Source organism: Panicum hallii, chromosome 8, assembly GCF_002211085.1.
Source record: "Panicum hallii strain FIL2 chromosome 8, PHallii_v3.1, whole genome shotgun sequence".
NCBI lineage: Eukaryota > Viridiplantae > Streptophyta > Magnoliopsida > Poales > Poaceae > Panicum > Panicum hallii.
In genome coordinates this window covers 2410818-2432781 of record NC_038049.1, presented here as the reverse complement: position 1 = coordinate 2432781, position 21964 = coordinate 2410818, and the positions used below count along the sequence as shown (strand labels likewise).

The window sequence follows — 21964 nt, the reverse complement described above, 5'->3', positions numbered from 1 at the left end:
CGCAGTGTGCAAGGATCAACTGGCCCTGTCTGCGCTTTGCTATCTGTTGCCAGTGGTCACCACGTCCATCACAAAGTCCAAGTCAACTAACCGATGCCGGGAAGATTAAGGAAGAAACAAACCCAAGATTACGACGGTTCATGTCTTGCGTCTAGTTGTACCTCTCCATTCTCCAGGATCATGCCAAAGTTTTGCCTGCTAAGAGTCAGCCAACAACGACTGCAGCTGGAGACTTGAGAAAGAGCAGAACTTGAGATGGATATGACCAGGACACCACGGAGGCATGCCTTGCTCAGAGAATATCTATACAGCTTGAATGATCTGATTTCCTTGGCAAAACAATGCGCAGGACACCACCTATACACTTGAATCTCCGGAACTTTACAACCCTCAGCCTAGGAGAGCAAAATGGTAGCTTAAAATCTTGGGTAAAACAAAGAATTAAAGAATGATACGATACATTCAACACCTACAGGATCTCACTATAAGTTGTTCGGGTTTACTACATCAGGGGGCGCTAATTTACACAGCTTCTGATTTACATCTGTACATACCATTGTGGGGGTAGACTAGGTTTGGTTAAGCAACAAGTGCTTTCTTGATCCAACTTTGGGCTGTGGAAATGCATTCGCCAACCATCTCTGTTTCAGCTTCAGGACCCAACGGCAGAGCAAAGGAAGCAGGTTCAAAATGGTACGCGCCTCTTTCAAGGAGACAGTCTCTTGGGTCGGCTCACAGATGGTATGTGAATGAGGCTTGCTCCTTGCGGCCCTTCTCATGGATGTCATCGATTAGCTGACGAAGCTCTGGGAAGATTGTCATAATTACCTGTTCTAACATTGCGTACGCGAGCTGCTTAACGCAGACGTTAGACTGCAACAGAGGATAATGTACAATGTTAATCAGAAGGAAGTCTTGTCATGAGACCTTAAGATACTAGGATATTGAGTTTTACTTACTTGGAGGAAGTAGTACATGTCCCTTGCACTACGTCGGTACTGCTTGTACCCAATTATGCTGACTAAAGTAGATGGAGTTCCATCTGAAAGGTCATCGCAAATCATATTAGCATTTTCCTTAGCAAATCATATTAGCCGGATGACATGGTGCTGTACGCATAAACGGTAGCCTAAATGGTGCATTTATTGAAATCCACTTAAGTGCCTAAACAAAGGAGTAAGTTGTTAACCGGAAGTAAAGAATCTGGAAGAACACAGTAATGACGCTTTCTTTTTTATTTGTATGAAGTTATCCATTGCAGAGGCAATGAAGACGTCGCCAATGCATCAGATATTCAGAACTATCGCTGCTACACACACTACCCAGGATTTTGCATATTTTTTGCTCGAAAGACACCATATAAATTTGCACACATACATCATCCATCAATCCTTAACTTTTTCAAGAGAAAACATAAACAAAGAAAGAATTTAAAAGAAATGAGCCAAAACAAGTCAAAGACTGACCTAAAAGAAGTTTCTTAACTTCACTAGCATTTCTAGATGCCTCAAGCTGAAATTCAAATGAGCTTGCACCACTCTTTTTGCCACTCCCAGTCCCAGATGACTGCTTGTCAAATTGACTTGAGCCGGCATTCCCTTTATAACCGTCCAACTTGGTGAAGAATATACCATTAGGCCAAAGGGTCTGTTGAATGACAAATCCATTAGTTGCACAAAAAGGGGAGAACGAAGTTTGAGATCCATTATGTATGATTTACAACTAATTCTAACTTTGACCTCAGTCCCTGTTGGGCCCCAGCAGAAAGAAATAACTAATCTTGGCATAACACTTGTGGGTGGTAACTTCTGTCATATAACCTATGGACCTTAAAGGATCAAGAAATTATTGGACTGCACATATTAAAAGAGCTCAACGCGCACCCCCCCCCCCCCCACAACACACACCCACCCACCCACCAAAAGGCAGTATGAAAGATAGAAATTTCAAGCTGAAATTAGAAAGAGAACCTAAACCTAGTGAAGGAAAAAAGATAGTATCCTTACATCTTGAATCCAATGTATTACTTGAACAATGAAACCCTCTCTTCGGAGCCAGTTGATTTGTCTTATAATCCATTCATCGATTGCATCTTCCATGACCAACTGCAAAATTTGTTTCGATATCCAAAGAACTTGTCTCCTGCAGATGCCATACATATTAGGAAAAAGTTCAATTTACTCCCTTCAACTATAGCCAAAGTCTGAATAACCCCCTAAACTATAACTTGGTTCAATTTACCCCCTAAACTATGCTATTTAGTTCATTTTACCCCATAATACAATTTGTCTTTTTTATTTCTCCATACACAAGTTGAATTTTAATTTTAAATTTGCAGGGTAGTAGTAGACATCACAATGCATATTAAAAAAATTATAATTTTTCACTGTTATTTTCCATACAATTTTAAACTCCAATGATTAATTTATTATTAAATATCCTAACCTATCAAAATAATGATAAAAAATTATGATTTATTTTTTCTAACATGTGTTATGATGTGTACTATCATCTTGAAAAATTTCAACTTAAAACTCCACCTATGCATGGATAAATAAAAAAGACATATTATATTAGGGGTAATTTGAACCAAAGGGCATAGTTTTGGGGGGGGGGGCGTAAAATGTACCAAACGATAGTTTAGGGGTTATACGGACTTTGGCTATAGTTGAGGGGAGTAATTTAGACTTTTTCCTACATATTAATCATGTTCTGCTATCGAAAGGTGGAAACAACTGGGTTGCATAAGGATGTTTAAATTGTGCTATTAAAACATGAATGGCGAAAATATTTAAAATTGGTCTGCACAGGGCTATGATCAGCAGAAAAAAGATACTGACACCAAACAATGAATCTTTGTCCAAATTTGAGAAAATCCAAACAAGTTATAAATGCGAATGGTATAATTGAAGCGACACCTCAACCATATCTCAGTATCATGTAAACAAACATCAGAAATTATAGTGCCAAAATACATCAAGTGACAACCATACTGATATCTAGTAACCAGTCCAATCAGATCAATGAAATGCCTTTGGGTCGTTTACTTCAGTTGTTGTTATGTAACAGTAGTCCAAAACTAGAAAGCAGATTCTGAGGAACACATTAGATAAGGTTTATGATAAAAGGAACTAACCGTATCCAACCCCGTCGCTTTAGCTGGAATACCTTCTCAACCAGGTTCAATAAAGGCACGCTAACATTTGTTGGCATCCACTGTCAAATAAAATAGAAGGTTTATTAACAAAAGCTGCTTGCTGTCTGCATCACATAAAATATATAGTAGTAACTGGGGTGTACCTCAGGAGGAATTCCTGTTGGATCCTCGAATGTATTCGGAGATGACATGTTTGAAGAATCAGAATATGCCCTTACAGGTTTTTGTATTTGTTCGCTAACTTGTGAATCAAAACTGGTGTATGTTTCGATGTGCTTATTATCATTTGAAGTATGTCCTTTATTATTCACCTCATTGTCTGAGTGGCATCCACTATTTACAGATGAGGTGAGATCTTCGTAGTTACTATCACCGTCAGAAAGGCTATGAACCCTTTCCAAGTTTTTATGATGCACGTTGTGGTTATCTGTCTCTTCTTGGTTCCAAGGTAGAAACATTCTATTATCTATGAATTCTGCAGTTGCACTAGAAGGTGATGTGCCAACCGCCCGTTTCAAACCATCTGAAACTCCTTTAAATTGTCGAACAATGTCATCCATTGCATCATCAACATTAACTGTTGCAGAACAAATAAAATATCTTTAAGAAAAGAACAGAAAGCTCATAAATTTTAAGAGGAAACAAAGAAGTGCAGGATTGTGCATACCAGCCAAAGTTTTCATAACAGAGGTGGACTTTCCTGCAGAGTAATTCTACAAAAATGCAAAAGAAATGAACTGCTAAGAACCTCAATAAAGTTTTGAAAGAAGACGTGCACATTCTTTTGTTATTAACGACAACACTTATAAGGATTTGGTTAGTGTAAACTACACACCTTGGAGGATGCACTAAGAAAATCCCAAACTTCATGCTGCTCTGCAATATTAGCTATAGACAAGAGATCCTATCGAACACAAAATGAATATTATCAACACGTCTGAAGTAAAATATGAGGAAATATGCTAGAAAACAAATCATACTTGAAGATACTTGTCCAGGAGAATGCATCGTTGGTGCACAAGGTAATCATCAACACTAGATGAAAGAAAACTCTTTGGAGGTAGATGCAGTGAATAATTAGGTATCTCCTTCAGCTGTCGATGAAGACGTTCAAAATTTCGGTATCTACAAACAGAAGCTATAGGTCAGCATCATACATCATACTCTTTAGGAGCTGCAATTAATTTACAAAATACACAAAGTAAAATCATGCCTTCTTTTCACAAACCAGGTCTTGTTATCTGCATCAGTCACAGCAATAGAATAAACTGCAAAAGATTTTGAACCTAGTTTCTCGAAATATGCACCAACAACCTGCAAATAAGAAAGGCACAACCAAGACAAATCACATCAGCTGTTGAGAAATGATATCACTTCACATAAATAAATGCATATTGCATCAAGAACAAGAGGACCGAAGGTCTTAAAATTGTTAGACCTGAGCAATCATGCAGAAATGGAACATAGTGTAGAAATTAGTTCCCATCGTTAAGAACTGAAGGACTGCATACAAATTAAGCCAAGAAATATAGACTTGACAGTTCTCATCAGAAACCCAATACTAAAACTTTTTGTTTTTTCTCGAACGACGCAGGAGAGCTGCGTGTCATTTCATTTAAGAGAGAAAAGAAAGTACAGAGGTTAGAGAACCTCAGCACACACCACACACCCACTCACAGCAACCCCACGAAACTAAGACGCGCCATACCTCTTACAAACGAACAAAACCAGGACCTCCAACAATGCCCGTATGCTATCCAACAATGCCAAATAGGATTAAAAAGAAGCGCGATGCTCATAGCAAAGGTTACTTATGTAATGATGAAAATAGGAAAACATATGGGATAGTGATATAAGGACCGCGACCAATGAGGCAATGATTGATTTCTTGAGTATAAAGGCACAACCTGAGAGCAAGAGAAATTCAAACCCCGTACCCATAAATGTTTAAAACACCAGGTACAAAGAAAATAACGAAACAATAACATGCAAAACAATAAAAATCAGCAATCAATTTGCCCTGTATTTGTTAAAAACTTCAGAAACTTATCTCACACGAGAACGAGATGTTCCTAATGGAGTAATGTTACTATCCCTATATTTCACCAGAAATTGTGGCAAAAACTACTACTTCCGTCCATTGGTGTAGGGCATATTTTGACCTGAAAAGGCCTTCGAAAGTGAAGTAGGCACTGACTATCAATTTCTTTTACATATATTGTCAATTGCTACTAAATCAACATCATACTGGAAAAAACATTGAAGTATAAAATATTGATACAACTTCTGTACACTAGATGCATATAATCTGACTAATTGTTGGTCAAAGATTTGACTTTATAAAATCAAAATATGCCTTATAAACTGAGTGAGCAGCAACTTAACCCTTATGGATTGATCAAATTTATTCTGTTAAACTTTAACCAAGCAACCTGATTACTGTGAATAAGAAAATGATACTGGAATGAGTTCTTGTGATAGAAGCATGAAAACTTACCCTGCATCTTATCTTTGGAACATGCAACAGTACCTCACCATGAGAGGTAAGACCAGAAACCTTATCATCCTGATTTTTCCTTGCATTTCCACTTTCAGTGGAAACCATGGGTTGGTTACTTTTGGCCAAATATCTTTTCTCTATATCAGGAGTACTACTAGACCGCTTTAGTTGATCTTTTGCAATGTTGCTGGTTTCATGTGTTTTTTCCTTGCTACTGTAACTAACTTGATTCACCTCTTTTGCTTTCACTTCATTCTTATTTTGTAAAGCAAGCGGATGACTGCCTGTGACAAACGTGGATTGAACATTCCTATTTGTACTATGCATCATGTTCACCATGTATTTATCATCAACAGATGCAATTCTCTCATTGAAGTTAGAGGATAGCTCTTTACCCACTGCCCCTGCACTTGGACCGTTATCTAAACCACCAGAACCTTTCAATCTCGATGAATGGTCTGCTTTAATCATTTTCTTTTGGTAATTTCTTCCTATTGCCCACATGTTCTCAAGATTCTCAGGGGCAAGAATCTCTGATCTTCTTTTAGTAGCTGCATCCAATACCACTGCCCAGCCTGGCTGACGAGGCTGGATGGCACTGTCATGGTCATCCTGCAACACTTTTGACTTTCCACCTTCAGAAGTAACAAGTGTCCTCATGCCAGAATTATTTCCTGGAACTAAGCCACTTGGTTCTACAGTCAAATTCCTCGATTCCTTTTGAGAACCTTGCGAACTGCCTTTGTAAGATGGATGATCATGCACTACTGTCACAGTTCCAGTATTAGCCATGTTTGCATTGCCTCCTACATTGCTCGCGTCATTGTTGTTTAGAAGGTAGACAATTAACTCGTTCATATAGCTGAAACAAGAACAAACATAAAAGAAAAGGTTGGTACTTACAGTTACAGATAATCAACTGATATACTGCTTTAAGCCAACACATTGCCATAAGTCATAGCTAATAAAAACTTACGTCTACTAATTACAATCAGCAGTGTATGATTACTAAGCAGAGATAAAAAGACACTAAGGGGACTTGAGAAACAAAATGTACAGTTTTCCTTTGAATTATGTCATGACCCAAAGTGCACAGCTAGGCAGTAGTTAACATTTGAGAGTCTGATTTGGAGTGCAAAACATAAATGAAGTGAAGTACTAAGACTTGAGACCTTACATTGGGCTTGCAAAGTTCATCACTGGCTGCAAGACAAGGCAGGTCATCAATTCCCTGGAGAAACAGCGAACTAGTGGACTCTGAGCATCTTGTGGTCTCAAAACTAGAGCCATAATGCCCCCCACAATTTCTTGAAGAACCTAAAAACCATATTAATTAATTGTTGCATTTTTGAATATGGATTACATGAAACCTAAATTGTTAGCTCTTACCTTGTACTCATGCTCTGAAGATAACAGTGCTGGATGAAGTTCCTGTGAAACTATTAGGTGCTGCTTCAGTCTCTCATCTCTTTCCTCGGAAGACAACGTCCTCATAACATCAGCACCAATTAGAATTTGATTTTTCCGAAAAATATCTAAATGGTCGCCAATCAAATCAACCATATCCCTGAAAATAGGGGGGGGGGGGACTTTAACAGAGAAATGATGACTAATAATGGTGTACTAGGTAAAAAGTGAAGCTTTTCCTCACCTTGTTAGTAAGTCAACTAGATTCATCTCTTTCACCCTGCCTGATACTTCACCAAGAGCATGAAGTATTAAGCCACGTATCAGTTCTGGGGCCTCTCTGTCGGGAGTGATATCTGAATACCACAAGTCTAAAACAAAGTCCCTCAAAATATTGTCAGTGAAACTTTCAAAAGCAGCCTCAACGGAAGGTGAGCCAACTTTCCTTCTCCATCTTGAAACCGGTGGCACAGTTGAAAGACGATGATCATTAGCAGATAACTGTTTCTTTGACACTTGAGACAAATATGTATGCTTCCGTGCAGGCTGCTCCCTCCAACGGAACTCCACTTTGAAGGAGAGATATCGGAGAAATGCAAGTATAAGGATTGACATGGGCACATTTGTCCACATCGATTTACTTGTATCTATTGAAATAAAATGATATGGATCTTAGCACAGACACAGGATCATTTATTTAAGAAGAAATATACTAATAAGCATAAAAACATAAAGAAACTTCTGCACACAATGATAAGTCAATAAAAGGCGAAAGACAAATAATTATAGGAACTTACAGGTGGCCAACACATTCACAGATTGCAAAGTGAAACAAAGAAAAAGAAAGGAAAGGTCATTTTGACAAGTAAAACATTGGAGAAAAATATATGAATGGTTAGCATATATATATGAATAAAAGTAGACATGACGCAATACTGATTTATTTTACTTCCGCTTCCACCCTTGTGATGCTAAAAGTGTTCACTTATTTGAAGCTACTTTTCCAACAACAACTGACCATAATACTTTAGAAACGGTTTCACAATTTGTGGGATCTGTAGGCAACTACGCTTGCACAACCTAACTCAATTTTAAGCTCTCATAAGCATTCCAAGACAATTCAACAAGTTCCTTTACCCTAGAAAACGATCTCCACTTTAACCCTAGAAACGAGTAGTAGTAGTGATTAAACTGAATGCAAGCAGCAAAACAGCAACTAACATCCAAAAAAATGCCACTTAAACAGCCAGAGCAGCTCGTTAATGGATAAATTCAGGAGCTGCAAAATGGGGTAGCGACAAGCTCTAGCTGCCCGGCTAACCAAAGGTTCCAGCTTTGTAACGCGATATCCAGCAGATTCCCTCACGATTACAGCATCCACAGCAGCCGTCGCCCAAAATCTCTTGCAGCTACGCCTAGTCCGTTAGTAATCGCAGTTGTGCTCCGCAGATAATCATGGTACGACAGGGTAACAGCGCCAAGCCAATCTAATCCCTCATTAGGCCGGTGTTGCGGGGACAGGAAAAACAAAACTTCCAGGAAACAGGAAAAGCAATCGGGTCTCGAATGAGGGGGGGGGGGGCAGGGGGCGCTCACGCGTGAGGAAGTAGGAGATGGCGAAGACGCAGAGCGCCCACCCGACGGTGCGCAGCTTGGCCTCCTCGATCAGATCGTCCACGCTCTCCATCCTCTTCCGCATCTCGGCCCGCGCGCCGGGGCGCGGCCCGAGGGGGGCTCAGCGGGGATCGAGCTGGGTAGCGGATCCCCCAAAGGGCTCCGCCGCCGCAGGCGCCGTCGCCGGAGGAGAAGGCCGTGCGGGCGGGCAGGGCGGCCAGGGGTGGCGGCTCGGCGAGTTGTCTCGACGGGATTTTTCCTTTTTTTTCCTTTTTGGATTTTTTTTCTTTGAATCCGGTAACGTGCCCGAGTCGAACCAGCCTTTGTGCTCTGCGCTGTGTTCCCCGACGAGTCCGTGCGCGGCACGCGGGCGGCTGCCATGTGGGTCCAAGTCGTCGGGGTGGGTCCCGCTTGGGAGTGTTTCGGACGTCCGATCGCGAACGGACGGTCCCCGGATGCGGGGGTGACTGGTTCGCGCGCTCGGAGGTGGTGGGACCCGGCGCCAGTGGCCTGCCGCTCAGAGTGGCTGGTTTTAACGGTCAGTAACGACAACCGTGCAGGTCGCCTGGCACCGACATGTGGGGCCCACGGAGTCCGAGGAGTCCAGGGCCGATGGTTCCGGATAGGCAAGGCAAAGATGGCATGGAGGACAGGGACAGCTAAATTGTGGCGTAGATTCACATGAATCCAGAGCGTGAGCGGCCTTTTTTTTTCTAAAAAAAAATAGATGAAAGAGCAGCCTTTGTCTTGCACTTGCACCTTTGTCTTTCCTTTTTTATTTTCGGGAAGCAACAAGATCGCCAGAACGAAGCTGGCCACTCATCTTTTACTTCTGCAGAAACTCAGTTCTTACCTTATAAATTCGGAAGAACTGCCATTCAAGTTTAGAGTAGCGAACCTTTCAAAAAAAAAGTTTAGAATAGTGAAGCTTTAACTAGTACATACTCCAGTCAATACTAGATGACGCTCCAGATAAATAAAATTAGTTTCTTTTCTTATTTGAAGCGTCATGTATTGTTGACTGTCAGTATCATGCAACATCCCTAATTCATATAGAACGCAGGAAATTTTGTTCAAAGTCGCTTAACAGATCATGGTATTCATGGTGTTTCATGCCTGGGAAACGAAAGTTGATTTCATATTGTTTGTATTTGAACTACCGTAGCATGAATCAAGATATAACGTGTTTTCCATCTCGCACCCTAAGCGAGAATCATACCAATAGACCAAATGCCCATCTTGCTAATTGTTTGCTTCATACGTTATTTAACAGACTAATTAGTTGGTCTCCCCCCTGAGGTACGGTATCATTCTCCGGTCTTTCCGAACCTCACCGCCCCGTCTCGTCTTCCCAGGTCTCGCCGCCGGCGAGCCGTTTCCCTCCACCGGTTCCTTCAGCCTCTATTTGAAGTGCCGTCTAACCCGCCACGACGCGCCACACTTTTTTCGCCGCAGGTGTGGCGGCTATTTTGAACGCCACAAGTTAGGCACGCCGTGGCGGGTTAGGCGGCAATTCATACAGCCCCTCAGCTTACCCTACCTCCTCGGTCGCGCCCCCATGGCGCAGCAGTGCGACAGAACGGAAAAGAAAGTTCGTAAACAGCTCGGAGCTAGAGCTATCCGTTTCCGGAGCCGCTCTGGATCTGCGGGGAACCGGCCATTGTGCCATGCAAGGAGGCTTCTTTGAGGCGGGGACGGCCTCCCAACCGGCACCAGATGATCAGATGATTATAGCCACGACGATTTGAGGCGCAGGGGAGGTAACCGCCGCCGCCCAGCAAAGCGTGGTGAGCTTCTTGCTGAACCCGAGTAGATTTCAGAATAGGGAAGTTTCTTGTGGGGAGCACTGGACTAAAATTTGATGAAATTGCGTCGGATTCAGCATAATAACCTACACTTGTTCAACTCAATTTTAGCTGTGCAAGGATTCGAGTATGTATGCAGTCTTTTCATTAATGAATTCCATTTCAGCTGGTCAAGAGATCCATTTGTCATGGATCTTTTTACAGATGGTCTGGACATGCCAGCACTGCTCCATGAGTTGGACAGGTGATGCTAAACTTGAAAGTAGGTACCTAAATCAGAGTCAAATGCTCCTTTCACTAACAACGTGCACATCACTTTTATTATGTTCGTCTTGGAACCTTGCTCCCTTACCTTCAATTCAACAGAAAATAGGACAGCCATGCAGGTTGTTTTGCCTGAAATAATTGTAGCACGACAGCAAAGTATCCTTAAAGAAATCAGAAGCGTCTGCGTTGTGTCGTGGATCATGTTGTAAAATAACTTTTGAGTAAACCTGTCCTGTGGCTTGTTGCTGGTTTGTGCATCTAGCGAAGAAGGCACAAAAGTCTTTCATGAGGACCAGCAACAAGGCAACTTCTGAAGGCTGCAGGCTTATCAGGCTACTTTCAGAAGACAGAGAGATGGCTTTCTCTCTACTTGAATCCACATTGGGTCTCTTGCCAAACGAGCTTGCCACCATGATGAAAGTAAGTGGTCTCTTGTCTCCATGATATTCCAGAAAAGGAAGGTTGCCTGCAAGGAGGAAGAGTTGCAAGCACTGGAGCGCAGCATCAGAGATCTGGAGAACTCCGCTGAGTTTCTGTTCAGGAGATCCATCCAGAGCAGGGTTTATTTCCAAACATTCTTAGCGCATAGACAACTTTCAACCCCTTTGGCTCCGGTATCTTGTGATTGGCATCCTCCTTTTAAAGGAACTGTCAATATCATAAATCTCTTGTTTGTACATAAATCGAATAGTTGAAAAGTTTGTCCTGACTTCTGATTTCAGCAAAATTTGCCAATTGGTTTTTCAATTAGCTGAATTTTATGCTAATGTAGTTTATATCAGGTATATGATGGACATAAGGGGTTATACTAGACATGAAATTCCCCTAATAACAATGAAATATGCAGTGTGTCAGTCAAGATAGACTTTTGCTTCAAATTTCTTTAAGAAATAATCACTGATGTTAGACAAACATTGGTTTACTAATTGTTTTCCAGCTGTATGTTTACACAGCCAATCACTACTTGGTTTGAACTTTGAAATGGTCATGTTACCTCCAGCAGCCAAAAATTGTGATCAAGGCATCGGGTTTTCATGTCGCAACTGAGGATGATGAACAAGCCAGCTCGAGGCCATGTGGTAGCACATTGTAGCTCATAATTAGCCTGACGAGTATGCACATGCATAATTATTGTATATACAAGAAATAGACATAGTTAAGTCACTTAATCAAATGCTATCAACAGTTCGGATCTTTGCAGTAGAGACAGTGCGCCACAGTCCCTAATATTTTATTTGGTTCAGATCATAATCAACTCTACCGATCCCTTTGTGATGGATCTTGTCTCTGGCAGATGAAACTTGCCAGAAATATGAGTGTTGAACACGTTTATGGAGGTTGAGCATTGAAATCTTTTATGGAGGCTTAGTCATCTTCACCTGTTGCTAACAGCTTGTCAATTTGTTCAAAATGTTTCCCTCAGGAATCGAACTCGTTCTGTACCTAGAACGATGAATTGGCAATGTTTAAGTATTAATAATTTTTGTCTTATCGCGAAGTATTAAGCGAGAAGCTGGAAATTTATCACCTAAATTTATCACCTTGAACATGTGCTTTTATTGATCCATGACCTTCCTTGTCCCATGTTAAGATCCATGAACTTGTGAACTTATTCTCTTATTTCACAAGAAAAAAAGAGCATTTTGAATAGTTTCTGCAAGACATGTATGCTCTAATTTTATTTCAGACTGAAAATGTATCCATCCACTGAGCTCGTATATTAAAAGAAAAGGCCAAGACAGTTGTTAAGAACTGCAACGCATGTGTGGTGGTTTGTGTTGCAGATAACAGGAACATGCCAACAAATGTTGCACGAGGGTTGAGAGAAGGTGCAACTATAGGATACTGAAAAAAAACTGGTACTAGTTGATTGTTGGAAGGTGAGGTCAACTAATCTTCCAACTGATATATCAGTTTAGACAGTTACATAATTGGCTTTCGTTTGCTTCTGCTTGAGATTGGCTGATCTGTATTTCAGTTAAGCACTCGTGCGAATGCTTGTCAACTAATGTCCAATTACTTGTTCCTAATCTATAAGTAGTTGTAATGCATAGGAAGTTTATGGTGTTGCAGATAACAGATGGATGCCGGTACTACCTCATAAGGATTGAGATGCAGGTGCAACTGTCAGTAGTTGAGGATCAAATAACAGCTGTTTGAAGGTGAAATCAGCTGGTCACTCAACAAATACATATCTTTTACATGTCAGCTTTCATTTACTTCCGTTTTTGGCTTGCCAACCTGGATCTTCGGTATACCTGCTCGTGCATATGACTTGCAACCAATTGCTTGAGACAACACATGCTGTTAGGGTCAGTTATTGGTGTTTGCTGCACTGAACTGAACCGATGATTATGCTGCAGCGTTGGGGTTTCTCCATTATTGAGATTTGAGAATAGAGGGGAGATGGTGGCTGGGGCGACTTGCCACATGCATCACACTTCCTGACTATAAATAGAGTGCATCACAAGGGCTGAGCACAAACAAAACAGAGCCTCCTTTCTCTTCCATTCCATACAGAAAACAGAAGTACCACATCACACCATCCACTAAAGCCTACAGATATGGCTTGCCATCAAAGGTCCACGAGTTTGCCTTCTTTTCCTTACTCCACTGAACTCAATGTGCAGTTGGAGCTGCAGATCCTGAAAGCGCACATCTCTTCACCTTCCGCAACCATTGGCACAGCGTGCGATGGCTTGAGGAGGCTTGGCGATGTCTACGGATGCATAGAGGAGATGATGTGCTTGCCCAGCAGCCAAGCCTTGACCCGTCAAAGGAAGATGGTGGAGGAAGAACTGGAGAAGTCCCTTGTGCTGATTGATCTCTGCAACGCCACGCAAGAGAGCTTGGCAGAGCTGAAGACAAGTGTCCAGGAGCTGCGTCTGGTTCTCAAGAGGAGAGACAATGCGGCAGCTCAGCTTAAGATCGAGTCGTTTGTTCGTCTGGCGAAGAAGGCACAGAAGCCTGTGAAGAAGACGACCAGCAAAGCTACCGCTGAAGGTTGCAGTTGCAGACTGGTCAAGCTGCTGGCTGAAGGCAGAGAGACAGCCGTGTCTCTGCTTGAATCCACATCGTTGCTCTTGCCGAAGCAAATTGGCAGCCCCATTGCCAGCAAATGGTCTCTCGTCTCCATGAAGTTCCAGAAAACGAAGGTTTTTTGTGAGGAGCGGCAATTGCAGGCGCTTGAACGCAGCATAGGAGATCTTGAAGATGGGGTTGAGTTTCTTTTCAGGAGGTTGATTCAAAGCAGGGTTGCTGTTCTGAACATTCTTAGCTCATAAATACTTCTGATGATACAAAAGTCACCAATTTGATTGTACATGAGCTCAAGCGTATATAAAATCGATTGATTAGAGACAGTTTTGATCATATATGTTTGTTGTATCATATCAATACATCATGCAAGAAAGGATGATCCTGGGATCTCATCTCAGTCTAGAATCATGCTGTTTCATACTCCAGACTCCAGAGCTCTAATAATAGTTTCTACTGTTCCAAGAATTACTGAACAAAAAGATTATTTTGAATAGCTTGGCTGTTCCAGACTCCAGAGCTCTAATAATAGTTAAGGTAACTGGATTTAAAAAAATATTAAAACAATTGCTACGGACAGTATATTAGTGCAGCTATATACAGGTTTCAGTTGATCCTTCTCTGAATCACTCCATCTAACCGGATTGGTCTGTCCCAATTGGCCCAAATTGGTTGCCACCTTGCTCGGTGTTTACCGTGGTAGACGAGGAGCTGACGTGTCGGATGCGGAGTCTGACGTGGAGAAGGGACCCAACACGGACAGCACCTAGGGTTGCAGCCGGGGCTTTATAAGGCGATGATGGATGCAATGGCCGATGAGCTAGGGAGATAGACGCTGCTGGACGGCCGAAAGCCTATGCAGAGTTCCGGCATGGAGGAGGTCTCGGCGGCTGCCGGCGGCAGCGGCAAGACCTACGCCAGCAAGGCAGCGGAGGAGGCCGCATCAGCGGGGAACAAGGCGGCGGCGGCGGAGGAGGGCAAGAAGAGGACGACCAAGACGATGAGGGGGAAGCAGGCGTACATCGACGGCCTCCTGGAGGAGTATCCTTTCAAGCCCTACCCCTGGGAGCCCCAACAGCTCGAGAAGAATCGTGAAAGAATTATTGTAGCTAGAAACTAGTCTAGATTAAGTCTATTTATACATGTTTATGCTCTGTCGTGTGATCCAACTACCGTACGTAAGCACTAGCATTGTGGCAGCTTGGTATTATGGCGTGAATAATCTTGTACGTACGGGTCATCAGCGTGTCACTTTTTTTTTCGGTCTTTTTCTGCTGATTGGCAAATCTCCTGATACGTATTGGCATTAAAAAGAATGATTGTTTTGAAAGATCCATTAAAAAGGAATAATGACATTCACTTGTTTTCTCTTCCATGGCATACAGGAAACGAAAGTACCTCATCGCACCATCCACATGTTTGCCCTCTTTGCCTTACTCCACTGAACTCAATGTTGGAGCAGGAGATCATGCAGACCCTGAAAGCGCACATGTCTTCACCTCCCGCAACCATTGGCACAGCGTGGCCAATGAAGAAGGCAGGCACAAGCCTTTGAAGAAGAAGACAGGCAAAGCTACTGCTGAAGGTTGCAGTAGTTGCAGATTGGCCAGGCTGCTGGCCGAAGCCAGAGAGACGGCTGTCTCTCTACTCGATTAATCCACGTCGCAGTTGTCGCCGTCTTGCCGAAGCAAATTAGCAGCTCCATTGCCAGCAAATGGTCTCTCGCTCGTCTCCAAGAAGTTCCAGGAGAACAAAGGTTGTTTGTGAGGAGCGGCAGCTGCAGATGCTTGAACTAACTCAGCATGGGAGATGTTGGAGATGGGGTCGAGTTTCTATTCAGGAGGTTGATTCAATAAGCAGAGTTGCTCTCCTGATCATTCTTAGGTCACAGTAGTACTTCTGAGTTCTGATGATATGATACGCAAGTCCCCAATTGGCCAATTTGATTGCATACGAGCTAGCTCAAATGTATATAAATTGATTGATTGGAGACTGTTTTGATCAATACTTATATGTTTGTGTTATCATATCAGTACATCCTGCAACAAAAGATGGTCCTGGAATCTCATCTCAGTCTAGAATAATCATGCTGTTTCAGTTGGTTCTTTGATTTTGCCTCCATGTTTTAACTTTTCAATCTGAATAATTTGTTTTGGGCAGGCGATGAATCTGTCGGTGCATGAACATACATCTCAAATGCTTGTAATAGCAGCAAATGACTGCCAGGCTTCACATTCAGGTCATTTGATAGCTAAATGTGCTAGAGATTCCAGAGGTTGCAACCATTGCATACAAACCTTTACATCCCCAAAAATATCTGAATCTGAAGCAGAAAAAATATCTACAACGAACGCATAGATCATGCAGATCGAGCTATAAAAACAGGCAAACTACATACAGATACATAGTTTTTTAGTTATACTGTGCACAATGCATGATGATAAATGCACACTAACATTTCAGTTTTAGGTCGATACATCCTACAGGGTTAAGGACCATCCACTTTAGTCCTGGCATCAACAAACTCTATGCTGAGATGGATTCGTGATTGTCAAGCCTTACAGGCCCACCAGGTTCAGAGAAAACAGCAGCGCACCTTCATTTTCCAGCTCCCGAATGAACTGTTCCTGTTAGACATGCAAATGTGTGTGTGCGTGAGGACTAGGGCCCAGGGCGTATGTCACGCCTGGGTTGTGGCCGGCCCTAGGCGCCACCGGTTGGTTAGGATAGGCAGGCTATTACTTGATTGGTATATTCTATAAATCTCACCAAGGGCCGAGAAGGAGGCCGCGGCCGCCTCCCAGGAGCGTGATGCCGCGGCCGCCCGCGCGCGTGATGCCCTAAATCGCGCCGCCTGCGAGCGCAAGGCTGCGGCCGCCGCCCTCGACGACGACGACAACGTCCACAGTACCATCGCCACCGCCCCTTTCCTGGCCGGCGACGGTGGCGGCGATCTTCAGGGCGCCCTGCTTCTCCATGAGGCCGTCGCCGTGCAGAGCATCCGGAGCCTTGTCCTCATCGTCCTCGACGTCAACTCCGGCAGCTACTCCAAATGGCGTGAGTAATTTCTTCTCACCCTCGGCAAGTACTCGCTCGAGGATCATGTACTTCAGGATGCCCCCGCGCACACCTCTCCGGACTGGGAGCGCATGGACTGTGTCTTCCGGTCCTAGCTCCATGGCACCCTCTCCAGCGACCTCGTCGACATCGTCATGGCCAGGAGTGCCCAGAGCGCCACTGCTCGCTCCACCTGGCTGGCCATTGAGGCCCAGTTCCTTGGGAACAGGGAGGTGCGCGCCCTTCACCTCGACGCCCGCTTCATGACGTTCGTACAGGGCGATCTCTCCATCACGGACTACTGCAAGAGCTTCAAGTGTATGGCCGACGACTTAGCCGATCTTGGCGAGGCTGTCACCGACCGTACGCTCATCCTCAACGTACTCCGCGGCCTCAACGAGAAGTTCGCTTCCATCGGCCGTCACCTTCGCCGGGGTCGCCCGTTTCCCTCCTTCCTGGAAGTGTGCGACGACCTCATCCTCGAGAAGATCAATTTGGCGAATCAGGCGACTACCCCCTGATAGGGTCCTTTGGATCCACTAATCGTCAATTAGCTCGGTAATTATCTAAACAGAATAGAGCTTAGGGCAAATCGTGAAAGAGACAGAGAGATAGGGGAAGGCGGATTAGATCCGTACCACCGGTCGAAGCCCCGGCTTCGCTGTTGTTGGCCATTACGTCGAGGAGGAAGCCGATCGGAGTCGTGGACGAGAGCGGACGAGCGGCGGTGAGGTCGAGCAGTGCCGGCGGTGATGATGCAGAGGAGCCGGTGTGGGTGCAGAGGCGGCGGCGATGGTGCTTCCCGTCGCTTCAGCGCCCACCCTTTGGGATCGGATCAATTAGGGTTTTAGGTGGGTTCGTAGGCAAACGGCGAACTTCGTCGTCCGTGCCCCGGCCCCCACCTTTCTTTTATTGTGGCGCTGCGCGACGGGGGCCCACCCGCCATTGGGTTGGCGGTGCGCCCCCGATCGGGGCGCGTAACCAATTCCGGATCGGTCGTTGAACCGATCCGGATTGAGATCAAACTAATATTCTCCCCTTTGATCTCAACTTACTTACTCACTTCTTACGTCCGATTTCATTCAGATCAGTGCATCGAGCATGCCTCGTCTCAACAGTTATTACCGCCGGATTAACAGCCACAACACACTTTTCTGTTTGAAACAGAACCGTACTCTTGGGCCCTTACTGTCCAGGAATCATAGGCTTTCCCGTAAACCCATGCCGGCTAGGTGTTCTCTGAACACATTGGGCGGTAAGCCTTTTGTGAGCGGATCCGCTAATATTTTTTTTGTGCTCAAATACTCAAGACTGATTGTATGATCCTGGATTTGCTCTTTAACAACATAAAACTTTATATCGATGTGTTTGGCAGCTCCACTCGACTTGTTGTTGTGAGCGTAAAATACTGCAGGCTCATTGTCGCAGTACATCTTCAGTGGTTTTTCTATGCTGTCAACCACTCTTAATCCGGGTATAAATTTCTTTAGCCATTTAACCTGCCCCGATGTCTCGTAACAAGCTATAAATTCTGCATACATCGTAGATGATGCAGTTACTGTCTGTTTGGAGCTTTTCCACGATATAGCTCCACCTTCGAGAGTAAACACATAGCCTGACGTGGATTTTCTATCATCCTTGTCTCCCGCAAAGTCTGAGTCTGAATAACCCTCTATCACTAGAGATTCAGATCTCCTCTATGTTAGCATGAGGTCTTTCGTTCCTTGCACATAACGCAAGGCTTTCTTAACCATTTTCCAGTGTTCTATCCCTGGATTGCTTTGGAATCTGCCAAGTATCCCGGTGACAAAAGCTAAGTCGGGGCACGTACATACTTGAGCATACTGTAGGCTTCCGACAGCTGAAGCATATGGTACCGCTTTCATCTGATCGATTTCGTACTGATTTCTAGGACACTGAAATTTCCCATAACTATCGCCCTTGACTATAGGAGCAGGAGTTGGCTTACTCGCATGCATACCGTACTTCTTTAGTACCTTTTCTAGGTATGCTTTCTGCGATAATCCTAAAACCCCCTTGTTTCTATCTCGGTGAATCTCAATTCCTAAAACGAACGAGGCTTCACCTAAATCTTTCATATCGAACTTTGAGGACAAGAATTTCTTTGTCTCTAATAGCAGATCAATATCGCTGCTAGCAAGCAGAATATCATCCACATATAGAATAAGGAAAACGAATTTTTCATTCTTAAATTTTGCATAAATGCAGTTGTCCTCCTCATTTTCTTTGAAACCAAACTTTCTTACGGTTTCATCGAATTTCAAATACCACTGTCTGGAGGCTTGCTTTAATCCATAAATGGATTTCTTTAGACGACATCCCATCTTTTCTTTTCCTTCCACGACAAAACCTTTCGGCTGTGCCGTGTAAACGTTCTCATAAAGATCCCCGTTGAGGAACGCCGTCTTTACATCCATCTGATGTAATTCTAAATTATAATGTGCCACTAACGCCATTATAACCCTGAAGGAATCCTTGCATGAAACAGGAGAAAATGTTTCATTATAGTCAATCCCTTCTCTCTGTGTGAAACCTTTCGCCACAAGTCGCGCTTTATATCTTTCTATATTCCCTTTGGAGTCACATTTTGTCTTGTAGACCCATTTACAGCCTACTGTTTTGGCTCCTTTAGGAATTTCTTCTAGATCCCAAACATCGTTGGTACTCATCGATTTCATTTCGTCTTTCATGGCTTCCAACCACTCAGACGAATGAACGCTTCTCATGGCTTCTTCAAACGAAGTGGGGTCACCCTCCATCTGAATTTCCTCGCTATTATAGATTTGATAATCACTCGAAATAGCGGGCTTTCTTGTTCTTTGAGATCTTCTCGGTGCCTCAGCTATCGGCACTTCTTCCACTTGGGGCTGTTGTTGCTCCCCCTGATGTGCGGCTATCGGTTCTGTCGGATCCTGAAGGACAGGTTCCTGGTTCTGACTCGTCGCCGCAGCTGGAGAACTAACAGCAGGTGCTGGCACCGTAGGTGACGCAGCAACTGGTGAAAAACTAGCAACAGGTGCTGACACCGTAGGTGAAGCAGCAACAGGCAACACGAAAAATGGATTTTGGATCATCGGAGTAGGTACGAAAACCCGCTTCTCCTCAAGATCAATTTTCCGAGCTACCGTGCTCCCCCTCATCATCTGATCCACCAAAAAGACAGCGTGTCTCGTTTCTACAAACTTTGTATATCAGTTAGGACAGTAGAAACGATAACCTTTCGACTTTTCTGGATAGCCAATAAAATGGCAACTTACTGTCTTAGGGTCTAACTTTCCGATATTTGGATTAAATACTTTCGCCTCAGCTGGACAGCCCCACACATGTAAATAATTTAGTGTGGGTTTTCTCCCTGTCCACAACTCATACGGTGTTTTAGGCACCGACTTACTCGGTACGCGATTAAGAATATGAATAGCGGTTTTTAACGCCTCCATCCACAAATTAATCGGTAACGTGGAGTAGCTTAGCATACTTCTCACCATATCCATTAAGGTACGGTTACGTCTTTCAGCGACTCCATTTTGCTGAGGCTCGCCCGGTGTAGAATACTGGGCTACTATTCCATTTTCCTGTAGAAACCTTGCAAAAGGTCCAGGAACTTGGCCATACGGGGTGTGACGACCGTAGTACTCACCTCCACGATCAGATCTTACTATTTTTATTTTAAGATTTTGCTGATTCTCTACTTCAGCCTTAAAAATCTTAAATTTATCTAACGCTTCTGATCTTTCTTTGATTGGATAAATGTATCCATAACGCGAATAGTCATCCGTAAACGTTATGAACGAATCATAACCGTCCATGGACTTTATGGGAAATGGACCACAGATACCTGTGTGCACTATCTCCAAAACCCCTGAACTGCGTTTAGCTCCTTTCTTGATTTTCTTAACGTACTTTCCTTTAACGCAATCGATGCAATATTCTTCATTTGAAAAATCTAACGGATGAAGAATATTTTCTTTAATTAATCTCTCAATTCTCCCCCTCGAAATATGGCCTAAACGACAGTGCCATAATTTCGCTGAATTTTCGTTGTCGCATCGTTTGCGCTTATAACTTGCGTCGTTAGACGTGCGTTCAATACTCGTGGTATTGCTAACAGAATTTACAGTCTCATGCATAGGCAACATATAAAGTTTGTCTTGTCGGATGGCAAGACCAACACACTGACTTTCAAATAAAATCTCACATTGTTCTTTGTCAAAATGGCACTTATAACCATCATCTGCCAAACATGATACTGAAATTAAATTTCTAGACAAAGAGGGTACATAAAGAACATTATGTAACTGGAGTTTAAAGCCGTTCTCTAATTCTAACGTGAGTTGACAAACTGCTTCAACGTCGGCTCTAACTCCATTGGCGACTTTCAGCCATCTATCCCCTCTTTGTAGCATCGTCTTTGTACTTATACCCTGCAAAGAATTAGCAACATGAACAGTTGCACCTGAGTCAATCCACCAAGTAGATTTAGAATAACTTACGTACAGGGTCTCATCGATAAATGTGATAACATCCTCACCTTTCTTAATTAAATGCCGTAGAAAATCTGGGCAATCTTTCTTGTAGTGTCCCATCTTGTGACACCACATGCATTGATCCTTTTCAGTATGTGGTTGATCTTTCTTGGCAATCTTCCCCGGGTGAGTCGAAGAAGAAGAAGAAGAAGTGAAACCTCGTTTGAACTGAGGTTTCCCTTGTGGCCTCGTGTTTTTATCTGAAGAGTTGTTTCTTTTGTTGTGCCTAACATAGTTGAGCGTGTCACCATGCGAGGCTTTGAGTCTTTCCTCTTCTTGCACACACATCGCAATGAGCTTCTCTAAGTCCCATGTCTCTGGGCTGATGTTGTAGTTAACAACAAACGTCTCAAACTCTTTCGGCAGAGAAGCCAGAACCAAATGGACAACAAAAGCATGAGGAAGCTCCATGTCCATAGGTTTTAGCTTAGATGACATATTGCTCATTTTCAGTATGTGCTCTCTCACACCACCGCCAGTGTACTTATCATTGACTAACCTCTGAATCAGAGTTTGTGCATACGCTTTTGAGGGGCCAACAAATTGACTCTCAACTTTCTTTAAGTACTCGACTGCG

The 21964-nt window shown here is 43.4% G+C and overlaps 2 protein-coding genes across 9 annotated transcripts; one reads left to right on the top strand and one right to left on the bottom strand.

Moving 5' to 3' along the window:
• Positions 1–300: 300 nt before the first annotated feature.
• On the bottom strand, positions 301–8959 carry LOC112902421. Of its 2 annotated transcripts, XM_025971491.1 has the most exons (15): positions 8661–8959; positions 7309–7711; positions 7047–7224; positions 6835–6974; positions 5655–6519; positions 4371–4471; positions 4138–4282; positions 3993–4061; positions 3825–3870; positions 3301–3734; positions 3137–3216; positions 2007–2142; positions 1467–1647; positions 960–1042; positions 301–873 (listed from the first exon to the last, which is right to left on the bottom strand). In XM_025971491.1, the coding sequence occupies exons 1-15, from the start codon at positions 8761–8763 to the stop codon at positions 733–735; spliced, it is 3105 nt and encodes a 1034-aa protein (XP_025827276.1). In that variant the 5' UTR covers positions 8764–8959; the 3' UTR covers positions 301–732. The 2 variants fall into 2 exon arrangements, 1 of the variants encoding a protein (XP_025827276.1); XR_003230576.1 differs by lacking the exon at positions 1467–1647.
• Positions 8960–10208: 1249 nt separating this feature from the next.
• Positions 10209–14181, top strand: LOC112901949. Of its 7 annotated transcripts, XM_025970822.1 has the most exons (4): positions 10209–10465; positions 10650–10745; positions 12535–12630; positions 12824–14181. In XM_025970822.1, the coding sequence occupies exon 4, from the start codon at positions 13315–13317 to the stop codon at positions 14032–14034; it is 720 nt and encodes a 239-aa protein (XP_025826607.1). In that variant the 5' UTR covers positions 10209–10465; positions 10650–10745; positions 12535–12630; positions 12824–13314; the 3' UTR covers positions 14035–14181. The 7 variants fall into 7 exon arrangements, 5 of the variants coding, with proteins under 5 accessions (XP_025826607.1, XP_025826611.1, XP_025826612.1 ...); XM_025970826.1 differs by lacking the exon at positions 10650–10745; XM_025970825.1 differs by lacking the exons at positions 10209–10465; positions 10650–10745 and adding an exon at positions 11736–11829.
• The last annotated feature ends 7783 nt before the right edge of the window (positions 14182–21964 follow it).